This window comes from Carex rostrata, chromosome 20 (assembly GCF_964058835.1).
Source record: "Carex rostrata chromosome 20, lpCarRost1.2, whole genome shotgun sequence".
Taxonomy (NCBI): domain Eukaryota; kingdom Viridiplantae; phylum Streptophyta; class Magnoliopsida; order Poales; family Cyperaceae; genus Carex; species Carex rostrata.
In genome coordinates, this window is record NC_135937.1 from 7,717,477 (window position 1) to 7,731,130 (window position 13,654).

General features: G+C 32.9%; 2 protein-coding genes across 2 annotated transcripts; both read right to left on the reverse strand.

The window, feature by feature from the left end:
• Nucleotides 1-236: 236 nt before the first annotated feature.
• Nucleotides 237-7,003, reverse strand: LOC144572357 (cationic amino acid transporter 1-like). The gene is made up of 4 exons (XM_078321901.1): nt 6,496-7,003; nt 1,747-2,006; nt 1,292-1,642; nt 237-1,205 (listed from the first exon to the last, which is right to left on the reverse strand). The coding sequence occupies exons 1-4, from the start codon at nt 6,914-6,916 to the stop codon at nt 465-467; spliced, it is 1,773 nt and encodes a 590-aa protein (XP_078178027.1). The 5' UTR covers nt 6,917-7,003; the 3' UTR covers nt 237-464.
• Nucleotides 7,004-9,308: 2,305 nt separating this feature from the next.
• LOC144572358 (cationic amino acid transporter 1-like) lies at nt 9,309-13,414 on the reverse strand. The gene is made up of 4 exons (XM_078321902.1): nt 12,685-13,414; nt 10,654-10,913; nt 10,204-10,554; nt 9,309-10,120 (listed from the first exon to the last, which is right to left on the reverse strand). The coding sequence occupies exons 1-4, from the start codon at nt 13,103-13,105 to the stop codon at nt 9,380-9,382; spliced, it is 1,773 nt and encodes a 590-aa protein (XP_078178028.1). The 5' UTR covers nt 13,106-13,414; the 3' UTR covers nt 9,309-9,379.
• Nucleotides 13,415-13,654: the final 240 nt, after the last annotated feature.

Sequence of the window (13,654 nt, forward strand, 5' to 3'; positions counted from 1 at the left end):
TTATGCAGAATTAACCATTTCCCATAAATTTTCATTTCAATGTCATCAATCATTGTAAATGATGTCGGAATTGGGACGATGGATATCAAATTCAATTCAATATAAAAGTTATCGGATCTGCATCAAAATTCTCACGAATAATTTTAGCAAGGGATCCCAAACATTCATTTCTAATGAGTTCATATATGTGGTTAATTTGTTGTTATGATGACACCGTAACTATATAATGAAGAATATGAAAAGAAAAGGTGACTGCTTTCATTTTCCGTAATTAAGAATCAACAATTAAATCCAAACATTAATCTTAAATTTGCTTATATTAACATTCTTTCACCCATTTGAAATAACTTTTTTACTAACTATACCACACTTTATATTTCATCTTCCCCCAAACAACACCTGTGATGCTTTTAAAATAAAACAGAGAAAAAACACACTCCACACATGATTCAAACTACAAACCCTCACTTGTCAACTGTTCCCTCCTCCAACTTCGCTGGGGCACTAGCAATCGTCTCATCTTTCGCAACATCATACGATGCGTGAAGACCGATGAAGAAATAATACACCAACAATAGGAGTGTCCAAAATCCAAACCGTATAAACGAATCTTTATCAATCGAACCAAGTAAAAATATGTTGAGCAGGATCGATGCTGAGGGAAACCACGGTACCAAAGGCACGCCCCATAGCTTTGGTGCTCGTGCCTGTGGTACAAAGAGCCGGAGCCCCAATGTTGAAAAAAACCAAATTGGTAAGGTGATGACGTACGCAATCCAACCGCTCGAATCCAAACCCCAATATGTAGCAGTTGCGATGGAAGAACCGATAATGAGCAACATAAATGCTATGAGTTTGTTGCGATCAGCATCGAGTGTTTCGCCAACAGCATAGTAGCGTCGTACGAGGAGTGCAACAGCTACGAGCATGAAAATGAAGAGGGTTGAAATGGAGAGAAGGTTTGAGAGAATGGATAGGCTGGTGAAAAAAGCAACAATAGCAGTTGCTGTTAGCATGACAATTGTAGCATTGATTGGTGTGCCGGTCTTCGAGTTGACATTAGCTAACCATGGTGTGATCATATGTGATCGGGCGATATGGGTCAGGTATCGGGCCTGACCAACAGCTGAGACTAGGAGGACAGTCGTCATCCCCTTGAGAGCACCAAATGCAACAATGTATTTGGCCCAATCCATTCCAACTCTCTGTAATTGATGTCAATTAACATTGTTAATTAATTTCTAGTTACACTATAAGAGAGAGAGAGAGAGAGAGAGAGATGTTGCATCACCTCAAAGGCCACTGAAAACGGCGCATCGGGATCAATCTGCTTGTAAGGCTGCATGAGGCATAGCACAACTGCAAGGATGCAATAAAATGCTGTGGTAATTGTCATGGAGCCGACAAGTCCAATCGGGATATCCTTACCAGGGTTTTTGGTCTCTTCAGCCATGGTTGACACCGCATCAAAGCCGACATATGCAAAGAACAGAACAGCTGAGGCAGCGAAGATTCCACGCGCACCATGCGGCGCGAAGTCACTATAATTTTTGGTATCCGCCTTTGTGAAACCTGCAATGATGATGAATACGAGGACGATAATATGAAGGATTGATGCGATGTAGTTAAAGCGTGATGACCCCTGTCATACAAAAAAATATGTATAAGCTAATTATAAATTCAAGAAGAGTGAACATCGATATTAATTACTTAATTGATTGATCGAAAGATTTATATTATTCATACCTTTGTGCTGTAAACAGCAACTGCACAGATAATGAAAATGACGACAACCGCAATGGGATCAAGCTCGTTGTAGTCTGCTTTAAAGCTGGATACATGGATGCGGAAATCTTTCGGATTATGGTTGAGTAATGTGGCAAAGTACGACGTCCACGAACGGGCCACGGCGGCCCCACCTATGACGTACTCGAGTATAATATTTCCAGCACCTATGAATGCCACGAAATCTCCCAGCTCCACCCGGAGATACGCAAATGAACCGCCTGTCAGAGAAATCGGGCTAGCAATTTGTCAAACAGTTCATATGCATTGCAGTAAATTAACTGGTAATGCATATATGAGACTATTTTGAAGACGACTGTGAAAATTAATTTCGTGAAGAAATTTACATTAAGTCCAATAAATGATCCAATCTGACAAAAAATTAAACAGAGAGATCGTATTTACCATTTTTCATGATTATCTATGTAACATTGTAATAGTGTTTATTAGCTTACTGGAGGATCCATACAAGATAAAATATATAATTACCGAAGTTGACTTATTAGGAGTACAAATTTTAATTTTGATAAGAAGAAAATGTGTTACATCAAATCAATTCAGGTTTTCCAGAAGAAAATGAACATGCTTGGACAGAGTTCTTAAAACAAAATAAATTGTACAGGGTAAAGGTCTGGGAAAATTCGCACTCACCACTATTATTCTAGTAAGTGCAAATTAATGTTGTATTTTGTATTTCTTTTTCTTTTCTTTTTTACACAGATTGTACCCATCATTTTTAACAGCCTGTATGTCTTACAAATGCTATAGTTTTCTGACGGAACAACGAAATAATGGTGCCTTTAAGTTCAATATATAAATAGGGATAAAGCTAAATTCTATGTGTTTAATTTGTAGCTCCTTCTAACAACAGTTGTTAATACCTTCTTAAAATATATATACACTCTAAAGAGTACTGACTATACTTCAAGACGTGCATTACCTCTAAGATAATAGTAAACACACAGCTGGATATATATATTTGTGGAGGAGGGTTCCAATGCCTCATTTTTTTTTATACTTCATCATACCTCATATTTTATATCTTCATTTTCTTCATATTCAAAGTATAAATTGTCGATCCGAACCGTTCAACATAATATCCATACTAAAATATGGTTAGGGATGAAATTTTATAATTTTTGAAATTTTTTTACTATTTTTTAAGATGGGTAGAAAATTACTGTTTTTTGAACGGTTCAAAAACAGTAATTTTGTACCTATCTTAAAAAATTCCAAAAAATATAAAATTTCATCTCCATGCATATTTTAGTATAAATATTTTGTTGAACGGTTCGGATCGACAATTTGAACTTTGAAAACGAAAATATAAAATATGAGGTATGAAAAAAATGAGGCATTGGAACCCTCCTCATATTTGTGAAAGAGTAAATGTAATGAAGTAATTAATGCTAAGATAGGTCCACATGGGGGTGTGCTGGACTTGACTAATATATTGAATAGTATGAATTCACCAACCAGATCAGGAAATTCTTGTTTCTAGAGCCATTGCCGGGTGGATTCAGATGATTTTTATTATTTAAATATTTGATCTCGGATTCATTTCAGACCCATCCGACAGTGGCTCTAGGGACAGAAATTTTTTGCCCTCAGAGGTGCAGGAGATTCGGTCTCATGAATTCAATAGCTCTTAATTCATGATCCAATAAAATTCAAATTGAATGACTTATGATAGGTACAGGGTCTACATTTTCAACAAATGCATCATTTATAAAACTAATCTTTTTTTAAAATTTGAAATACTTGTGAGTTGGCAAATAAAATAAAATAAACTTTTTAAGTTGACTTGAAAGTACCTCGAAGATTGTCAATTAATTCAATTATGAAGAAATCATATCTTATATGTAAAAGGCATCATTAAATAAAAAATTATATATTTTGATTACAACCAAATATACATTGTTTCACAAAATTCGTCCAGAACTTTTATCAACATGTTTGTTGTAACTTAAATATTTTTAAGGCTCTATGGAGGTGTTATATCCCGATTTTTTTTATTTATATCCAAAAAAATATATAAATTTAAAAAACTAACCAAACCTCTTGTTTATTTCCAAAACTACTCAAACCGGAAAAAAATTTCCGGTTTCAATACCAATTTCCGGAAAAAAAATTTCCAGAAATTGGATATTAAATCCGGAATAATTTTTTCCGGATTTAGGATTTTTTTTTTTTTAGGAAATTGTTTTTTTTTCATTTTTATTCAACCCGAACCGTTCAACAAAAATTTTTATTTGATCCGAACCGTTCAAAAAACAGTGATTTTCTACCCATCTTAAAAAATAGTAAAAAAATTTCAAAAATTATAAAATTTCATCCCTAACCGTATTTTAGTATGAATATCATGTTGAACGGTTCGGATCGACAATTTAGACTTTGAATATGAAGAAAATGAAGATATAAAATATGAGGTATGATGAGGTATAAAAAAATGAGGCATTGGAACCCTCGTTTAGTGCCTCAAAAATTCAGTTTAAGTTTTCGTTCAACGGTAGGCATTCAACGATCGGTATTTTCAAAGTTTTCAAAGTCCAAACATTCAATCCAAACCGTTCAACATGATGGATATTTTAAAATGTGCTTGCAGATCAAAATTTACATTTTTCTAAATTTTTTTACTATTTATTAAGATGGGTACAAAAATTCAATGGTCTGAATATAGCGATTTTGTTAAATACTTAATAAATAGTAAAAAAAATTCAAAAAAAATATAAAATTTGATATGCAAGCACATTTTAACATATATATTATATTATATATACATATACATATATTATATTATATACATATACATATACATATATTATATTATATTAATTTTTCTTATGGCCATAAAAAATTCAGCATGAAAAATGTTGATCCGCATTATTTGTAGCAGTCTTTCGAATAAATCAAATTATATAGTATTCCATCTATTTTTAAAAAAATATATTAAATATTTGTAATACTTCAATACAAAAAAAAATAAATTATAAAAACTAAAAAAATAAATAAAGAATCCGAAAAAAAAATTCCTAAAAAAAAATTTCCTAAAAAAAAAAATTCTAAATCCGGAAAAATTTATTCCGGATTTAATATCTAATTTTTGGAAATTGGTATTGAAACTGGAAAAAAAAATTCCGGTTTGGGTAGTTTTGGAAATAAACAAGAGGTTCGGTTAGTTTTTTAAATTTATATTTTTTTTAGATATAAATAAAAAAATCGGTGTTATATCAATATGTTACAGCAAAGTTGGTACCAAGACTTAATTAAATTTTGTTTATTGTTCTTAATTTTGAATAGTAGAAATAGAATAGTATTAGAATGAATTGATATGGGAAAACTAGTCTTTGTGTTGACTTAGGTAGCGTCTCCCTTTCTAACGGATGGGTCCCACAATAAGAAAAAAGGAACACCTTCTGAAAGCTCAATATTTGGATATTATATATATATATATAGTATGCCGTTGAATCCAATGTATTTTAACAGTTAACTAGTCCAAAATATATTTTATTTCATATTATTCACTTGCTTCTTTTTTTTCCTTTAATTTTGTCCGGTCATTGATCGTCCCAACTTCGTTTACTAAAAGTTGAATTCAAAATTAATTAATATCACTGAACTTGTTAACATGATAATATTAATTGTTAGGTGCTTTATTGAATGAGCAAGGCTACGGTGCTATGGGTTGCATAGATGGCCTCTATGAAATGGTTCAATATTCAAGTTTTTAAAATTCTAACGGTTAATCTGAACCATTTAACATGATCTCCATATGAATATGTACTTGCAAACCAAATTTTATATTTTTTTAAAAAGTTTACTGTTTTTTTAGATTTTAGAAAATCAATTGATCTAAAAAATTCCGCACCATTCAGATATTTGATTTTATAAAAATTAAAAAAAATAGTAAAAAAATTCTAAAAAATATAAAATTTGATTTGCAAGTACATATTCATATGAAGATCCTGTTGAACGGTTTGAATCGACCGTTAAGACTTTGAAAACTCAAATATTGAGCCGTTGCATAGAGGCCCTCTATGCAACTCATACCACCGTAGCCTTACTCTTATTGAATTGTCAAGGATACTTGGAGAATGTAATTAGCTAAGTCCTTTGGCGTTGCACTCGATACTAATTAATGAACAATGGTTGATACTAATGATTAATTTGCAACCAATTAAATCAACAATGAACATTTGTTGTTGGGCGAAAATATGATACTGAACCAATATTTAATACTCAACGAGAACCTCAAGCTTAAAAAAAATTGAGAGAAAAGTCAAGAGACCATATGCAAACCCATTAAGATGTAATCTCCTAAAGCTTCTTTCAGAAGAAAATTATACACAACGATGTACATCAATATTAATTCATAATTATGGCCATGCTGTGTGTAGTATATATATTTCTATAATATATCTTAAGTTGATCGAGTAATTTAATCAAAATTTTGCAGTTGAAACTTGAAACTAAACATTAAAGGAAAAAGGTATTGAAATTTGCATTCTAGGTTATCCTTTCCTGAAAATATTTTCTATTTGGAACTGTCATTTATATAAAAGAAGAGTATCTAAACTGAATGATTCAGAAAGTAAGATATTATTTTCTTGTGTAAATTAACTGTTAAGCATAAAAATTATAACTCTGATAAATATATAAAACCACATATATATATACTGAATTTGAGTTAACAAGGCATGCAAAACATACCAGCACTGGGGATCTCCACGGCGAACTCGGTATAACAAAACACCGAAAGCATGGCCGACACACCCGACACCACATAGGAGATCACCACGGCAGGTCCGACAACATATCTCGCCTCCTGGCCCGTTAAAACAAAAATACCCGCTCCGATAACCGCACCAATACCAAACCAAGTGAGGTCCCACCATGTCAGGTTCTTCTTCATTTCATGGCCCGACCTGGCCCGCACCTCATGCAGCTCAAAATCCTCAGGCGATCGTGCTATGATGCGGTCCCTAAATCTCGTACCGGTTTGTCCCAGTGCCTTTAAGTAACTCGGCCAGTCCTGGAAGGACGGCTCGGGGAGGAAATTAGCTTTCGAGCAATTGAATTTGCCGCAGCAGTTGCGCTGCTTGAGGCCGCCATCGCGTTTGGTGGCCTCCATGAATTTTTGTTAGGAGGTTTCTCCTGATGTGATTTATGAGCTGTTTGTTGAGGAGAAGATATGAGTCATTAGTATTATAATATATTGAGCAATTTATGAGGCCAATGGATTAAACCGTTGAAGCAAGCGTATGAGATGTGGTGTAGCATTTAATGTTTGGTTTATTCGTTAAGTTGACCAATTTTTGGTTGCGGTCAAAACAGTGCAGAATGAGACTAGCTATGAGATTGAGATTGATATGAGAATGATGTGTACTATTAATTTAATTTAATACTGGTTTTGGTTTCGTGAAGAAGTTTCATTTCTATTTATATTAGATTAATTCTAACTTATATTTTAAATTTTACGATACATGGTATTTAAGAAAAATAAATTAATTAAAAAATTTAGTTGTGTATATATGTTATTAATTATATAGATATGAGTGTATATTAAATTTGACTCAATTTCAATTTAAAATTTAATTGTTCATTCATCATAAAATTATAAAATTTCCACGATAAAAGTATAAATGAAACGTCTTTCAAATCGATCCAAAATTCATAAACGTCCTATAAAAAACTGAAAACATATTTAAAATTTAAATTTATTAGTTTAAGTAATTTATATACACCTAAGAATTTTCCTTTATTAAGGAGCCTTTGATCTACTGAATTTTTATTAGGCTTGAGAAAAAGAGTTGTCTTATGGAATAAAATAGTAACTAAATACATGGACAGCAAATGAAGAACAATTTTTGTAATAACTATGTTTCTTATATAGTAGATTAAATTTTCATCGCTCATATATGCTTTGGCTTTGGCAGTACCCAAGAAAGAGCCGAAAATGAATTCTACGTGATTTGACCTTCTACAAACTATGGACCACAAATGTTTAGAGTGTGAATGGCACCCTATTACTCGGATCGTATTGTATTTGAAAATAAGGACAAGAGTAAGAATTTTTTTTTTATTAACTTATAGATAAGAATAATTTTTTTTGTTATCTTATTCGTTCTCGTAAAAAATAATTTTAAAAAAAAAATTATATAAATATATATTTATATAAAAATGATACATGAAACAATAAAAAAAAATTATAATACAAATTAACTATATTCATTATTATTTTCTTTTTTTTTCTTGTTTTAAATAGATACGGGGTAGATCTATTTACCCAACCCGCATCGTAGCCGTTGACAGGGGCTGATCTACTGGATTTCGAGTTTTAGTGGTAATCTATTGGTACCGATCGACTTTGTCCTTCTCTAGAAATTTTTTTGCCCCCCTCTGGATATTTGATTTGTAATTCGGGTTAAATTTAGTGTTAAAATCAAAATAAATTTCTTGAATCATGATTGGTAATATTAATTATAAGTTATAGGATCAGAAATTATAAGTCAGGGTATTGAAAAATATAAGTTAAAATATTATTTTTTATCGAGTACCCAATTAGTTAATGGGTTTAAATCCGATAAGCAATTTAAACCCGATTCAATATTTTTTTGCCTCCCCTCTGACGAAAATCCTGAATCCGCTCCTGGTCCGTTGACACCCCTACAAATGTTTGGAGCGACAACAGCGAGCAGCTTAATTCAAAATTTGAGAATTGTGTTAATCTAATAAATTATAAAAATAGAGAATAGTGAACTAAACCGAGTTATTTTTATTGTTCGAAACATCTACATTAGAATAACAAAATATTTTTTTCGCTAACTTCAACTTTTTTGCTAACCCGGCTATTTCTTCATCATCCAAACATAATTATAACTTGAATAATGAATGGTGATATATGAGTGATGAAGCCTTTATTAGTTCTTCGTAATTAAGCAAATGATCCTTCTTCTCTTCCCTTTTCTTTTTCTTTAATTTGACCAATTAACTTTTCTACTTTTCATTGTTGGTAATGAACCCATCACAAATTCACAATTGTTAACATTCTTATCTAGTTTTACACAAACGACCTTCACAATAAACTAATGCTAGAATTAGATTCCTTTTCATTTACATAATAATAATAATAATAATAATAATAATAATAATAATAATAATAATAATAATAATAATAATAATAATAATCATCATCATCATCATCATCATCATAATCATCATAATCATAATAATCATCATCATCATCATCATCATCATAATCATAATCATAATCATAATCATAATAATAATAATCATAATCATAATAACAATAACAATAATAATAATAATAATAATAATAATAATAATAATAATAATAATAATAGAAATTGAGAAAATGAAAAAGAAAAGGTGACTTTTCTTTCGTAATTAAGAATCAGAAAATCCAAACATTAATCCTAAATTTGCCTAAATTAACATTCTTTTGCTCATTTGAAACAACTTAATTTTTTACTAACTATACCACACTTTGTGTTTCATCTTTCACCTACAACACCTATGATGCTTTTAAAATAAAACAGAGAAAAACACACTATCTGCACATTGATACAAACCCTCACTTGTCAACTATTCCCTCCTCCAACCTTGGAGGGGCACTAGCAACCGTCTCATCCTTCGCAACATCATACGATGCGTGAAGACCGATGAAGAAGTAATACACCAACAACAGGAGGGTCCACAATCCAAACCGGGCAAACGAGTCTTTATCAATCGAACCAAGTAAAAATATGTTGATCAGGATGGATGCTGAGGGAAGCCATGGTACCAAAGGCACACCCCATACTTTCGGCGCCCGGGCCTGTGGTACAAAAAACCAGAGTCCCAGTGTCGAGAAAAACCAAATTGGTAAGGTGATGACATACGCAATCCAACCGCTTGAATCCAAACCCCAGTATGCAGCAGTTGCAATCGAAGAACCAATAATGAGCACAATAAATGCTATGAGTTTGTTGCGATCAGCATCGAGTGTTTCGCCAGTGGCATAGTAGCGTCGTACGAGGAGCGCAACAGCTACGAGCATGAAAATAAAGAGGGTTGAAATGGAGAGAAGGTTTGAGAGAATGGATAAGTTGGTGAAAAGAGCGATGATAGAGGTTGCTGTTAGCATGACAATTGTAGCATTGATCGGTGTACCGGTCTTCGAGTTGACATTAGCTAGCCATGGTGTGATCATGTGTGATCTGGCGATGTGAGTCAGGTATCGGGCCTGGCCAACGGCAGAGACTAGGAGAACAGTCGTCATTCCCTTGAGTGCACCAAATGCAACAATGTACTGGGCCCAATCCATTCCAACATCCTGTAATTAATGCCAATGAAATTTGTGAATTAATTTTAGGTACACTATAAGAAAAAATAAGGAAGAAAGAGATGTTGCATTACCTTAAAGGCCACTGAAAATGGCGCGTCGATGTCAATCTTTGTATAAGGCTGCATGAGGCAAAGCACAACTGCAAGGGTGCAGTACAGTACTGTAGTAATTGTCATGGAGCCGACGAGACCAATTGGAATATCCTTACTAGGTTTTTTGGTTTCTTCAGCCATGGTCGACACCGCATCAAAGCCGATATATGCAAAGAACAGAACAGCTGAGGCAGCGAAGATACCACGTGCACCATGTGGCGCGAAGTCGCTGTAATTTTTGGTATCCGCCTTTGTGAAACCCGCAATGATGATGAATACAAGAATGATCATATGAAGGATCGATGCGATGTAATTAAAGCGCGATGTGCCCTGTCATACCAAAAAGTTTAAAGCTTTAAATTATAAATTCAAGAAGTGTTAACATCAAGATTAATTATTTAATCCATTGATCTCAAGGTTTATTCATACCTTTGTGCTGTAAACAGAAATGAGACAGATAACGACAATGACGAAAACCGCAATGGGATCAAGCTCGTTGTAGTTTTCTTGAATGCTGGATACGTGGATGCGGAAATCGTTCGGTTTGTGATTGCATAGCGTGGCAAAGTATGACGTCCACGAACGGGCCACGGCGGCCCCACCTATGACGTACTCGAGTAGAATGTTTCCAGCACCTATGAATGCCATGAAATCTCCCAACTCCACTCTGAGGTACGCAAACGAACCGCCTGTCATAAAAATTGGGTGGGTCGGTAATTTGTCAAACAGTTCACATGCATTGTAGTAAACTAGTAATGTATGTATGAGAACTATTTTGAAGGCGACTTTGAAAATTAATTCTATAAAAAAGGTACATTAAGTCCAATAAACAGTCCAATCTGACAAAAAATTCAACAGAGAGATCGTGTTTTTCCTTTTTGTTGACTATCAATGTAATAGTTGTTTATTAGCTTAGTCAAAGATCGATACTAGATATATAAGGTATTAGGAGTAGAAATTTTAATTTTGATAAGAAGAAAAGGTGTTAAATCAAATCAATTCAGATTTTCCAGAAGAAAATGAAGATGCATTGCACAGAGTTTTTAAAACAAAATATATTATACAGTCAAACACAAAAACTTGAGAGAAAAATGTACAGATAAATAGCTAATAGAAACACGATAGAATGATTCGTTTTTAATAACTGCACCACTATTATTCTAGCAAGTGCATATGTTGTATTTGTTCTTTTTACACAGATTAATTGTTCACTATCATTTGTTACAGCCTGTATGCATGTCTTACAATGCGATAGTTTTCTGATGAAACAACGAAATAATGGTGCCTTTAAGTTCAATATATGTGTTTAATTTGTAGCTCCTTGTACGTAACAACAGCTGTTAATACCTTATTAATATATATATACACACTCTAAAGAGTACTGACTATCTACTTCAAGACACGCATTAATTAATTACCTCTAAATGGAATATAAAATTCAATATATAAATGGAATGGAATGAAGCATTTAATGCTAAGATAGGTGCACATGGGGGCGGGTGTGTTGGACTAGTTAATTAGCGTGTATGATGTATTCTTCTTCTTTTTATTTTATTTTGTTGGTATGATACTAATATGATAATATTGTTAGGTGAGTTATTGAATTGTCAAAGATACTTGGAGAATATTGTAATTAGCTATATAGGTCCTTTGGCGTTGCACTTGATAGTAATGAACATTGGTTAATACTAATGATTTGCAACCAATTAATTAACTCAACAATGAATATAATAACTGAACCAATATTTAATACTCGACGAGAACCTGAAGCTTTCAAAAAAAAAATTAAAGTCCTGAGGTCATATGGTAACCAACTAAGATGTAATCTCCTAAAGATATATATATATATACTTTCAGAAATATTAATTCATAACTATAGTCATGCATGCATGTATGTAGTATATCTTAAAGGAAAAAGTTATTGAAAGTTGCATTCTAGGGTTATCCTTTTCTGAATATATTTTCTATATATATATATATATAGAACTGTCATTTATATATAAAGTTGCATTCTAGGGTTATCCTTTTCTGAAAATATTTTCTATATATATAGAGAGAGAACTGTCATTTATATATATATATATATATATATATATATATATATATATATTTCTTTGTACTCACAGGCGGAGCGGAGCCAGACTTTCAGACTATAGAATCAAACTTGAATGGGTCAAATTTATAAAAAAAATCTACTACGAATGAGATCAATTTCACATTATACATGATATTTTAGTTAAAACTATATTAAAATAGAGTATAAATATTAAAAAAAAATTGAAAATGAATTCATCAAACGTGGATTCGCCTCTGTCTGTACTGAACAGATATATAAAACCAGAGTTTCTAAATTGAAGGATTCAGAAAGTAAGACATTATTTTCTAGTGTAAATTAACTGTTAAGCATGAAACAAAAATATAACTGATAAATATATAAAACCATATATCCTGAAAACATACCAGCACTGGGGATCTCCACGGCAAACTCGGTATAACAAAACACCGAAAGCATGGCCGACACACCCGACACAACATAGGAGAGCACGACGGCAGGTCCAACAACTTCTTTAGCCATCTCACCTGTTAAAACAAAAATACCAGATCCAATGACCGCACCAATGCCGAACCAGCAGAGGTCCCACCATGTCAGGTCCTTCTTCATTTCATGGCCCGACCTGGCCCGCACCTCATGCAGCTCAAAATCCTCAGACGATCGTGCTGTGATGCGGTCCCTGAACCTCGAACCAGTTTGTCCCAGTGCCTTAAAGTAACTCGGCCAGTCCTTGAAGGACGGTTCAGGGAGGAAGTCAGCTTTCGAGCAATTGAATTTGCCGCAGCAGTTGCGCTTCTTGAGGCCGCCATCGCCTTTGGTGACCTCCATGAATTTTTGTTAGAAGGTTTCTCCTGATATGATCTATAAGCTGTTTATTCAGGAGAAGATATCAGTGATTAGTACTGTTATTAAAATCGGATCTGACCAGATGGTCCGGTCAGAATAAACCGGAACCGGCTCCTTTATCGGTTTGTTATGTTTAGAATTAGAAGACCACTTATGCTATTGAATAGAGAAAAAAACGGATTAATGAACCGGTTTTTGAGAAATACCACTAACTCGTTTCAAAGAAAAACCGGGTTTTTTTTAAATGGTTCAACTTTTTTATGCTCTTTCCGGACATTAAACGAGAAAGAGTAAAGACATAGTCGATCACATATTCACATGTGAAGTAAAAAAGTGCACATATAAGTTATTATTTATTTTGTACATAAAACCTCACATATTGCAGATATTAAAAGAATCAAATGTTTATAGTACAAATACTAAATCAAGATTGACCACTCCATTTGTATATCAGTATATGAGAGCATATGTTTATAAGTAATTTTTACATTTTTAATATTTAAATAGTCGATATGAAGCACTTAACATGTT

Coding starts and splice junctions, on each gene's coding strand:
- LOC144572357 (XM_078321901.1), bottom strand. CDS start 6,916: ATGGAGGCCACCAAACGCGATGGCGGCCTCAAGCAGCGCAACTGCTGC. Junction 1,643..1,746: donor TTGCTGTTTACAGCACAAAG/GTATGAATAATA, acceptor TTTGTATGACAG/GGGTCATCACGCTTTAACTA. Junction 1,206..1,291: donor CGTTTTCAGTGGCCTTTGAG/GTGATGCAACAT, acceptor CATCAATTACAG/AGAGTTGGAATGGATTGGGC.
- LOC144572358 (XM_078321902.1), bottom strand. CDS start 13,105: ATGGAGGTCACCAAAGGCGATGGCGGCCTCAAGAAGCGCAACTGCTGC. Junction 10,914..12,684: donor CGTGGAGATCCCCAGTGCTG/GTATGTTTTCAG, acceptor TTTTTATGACAG/GCGGTTCGTTTGCGTACCTC. Junction 10,555..10,653: donor TTTCTGTTTACAGCACAAAG/GTATGAATAAAC, acceptor TTGGTATGACAG/GGCACATCGCGCTTTAATTA.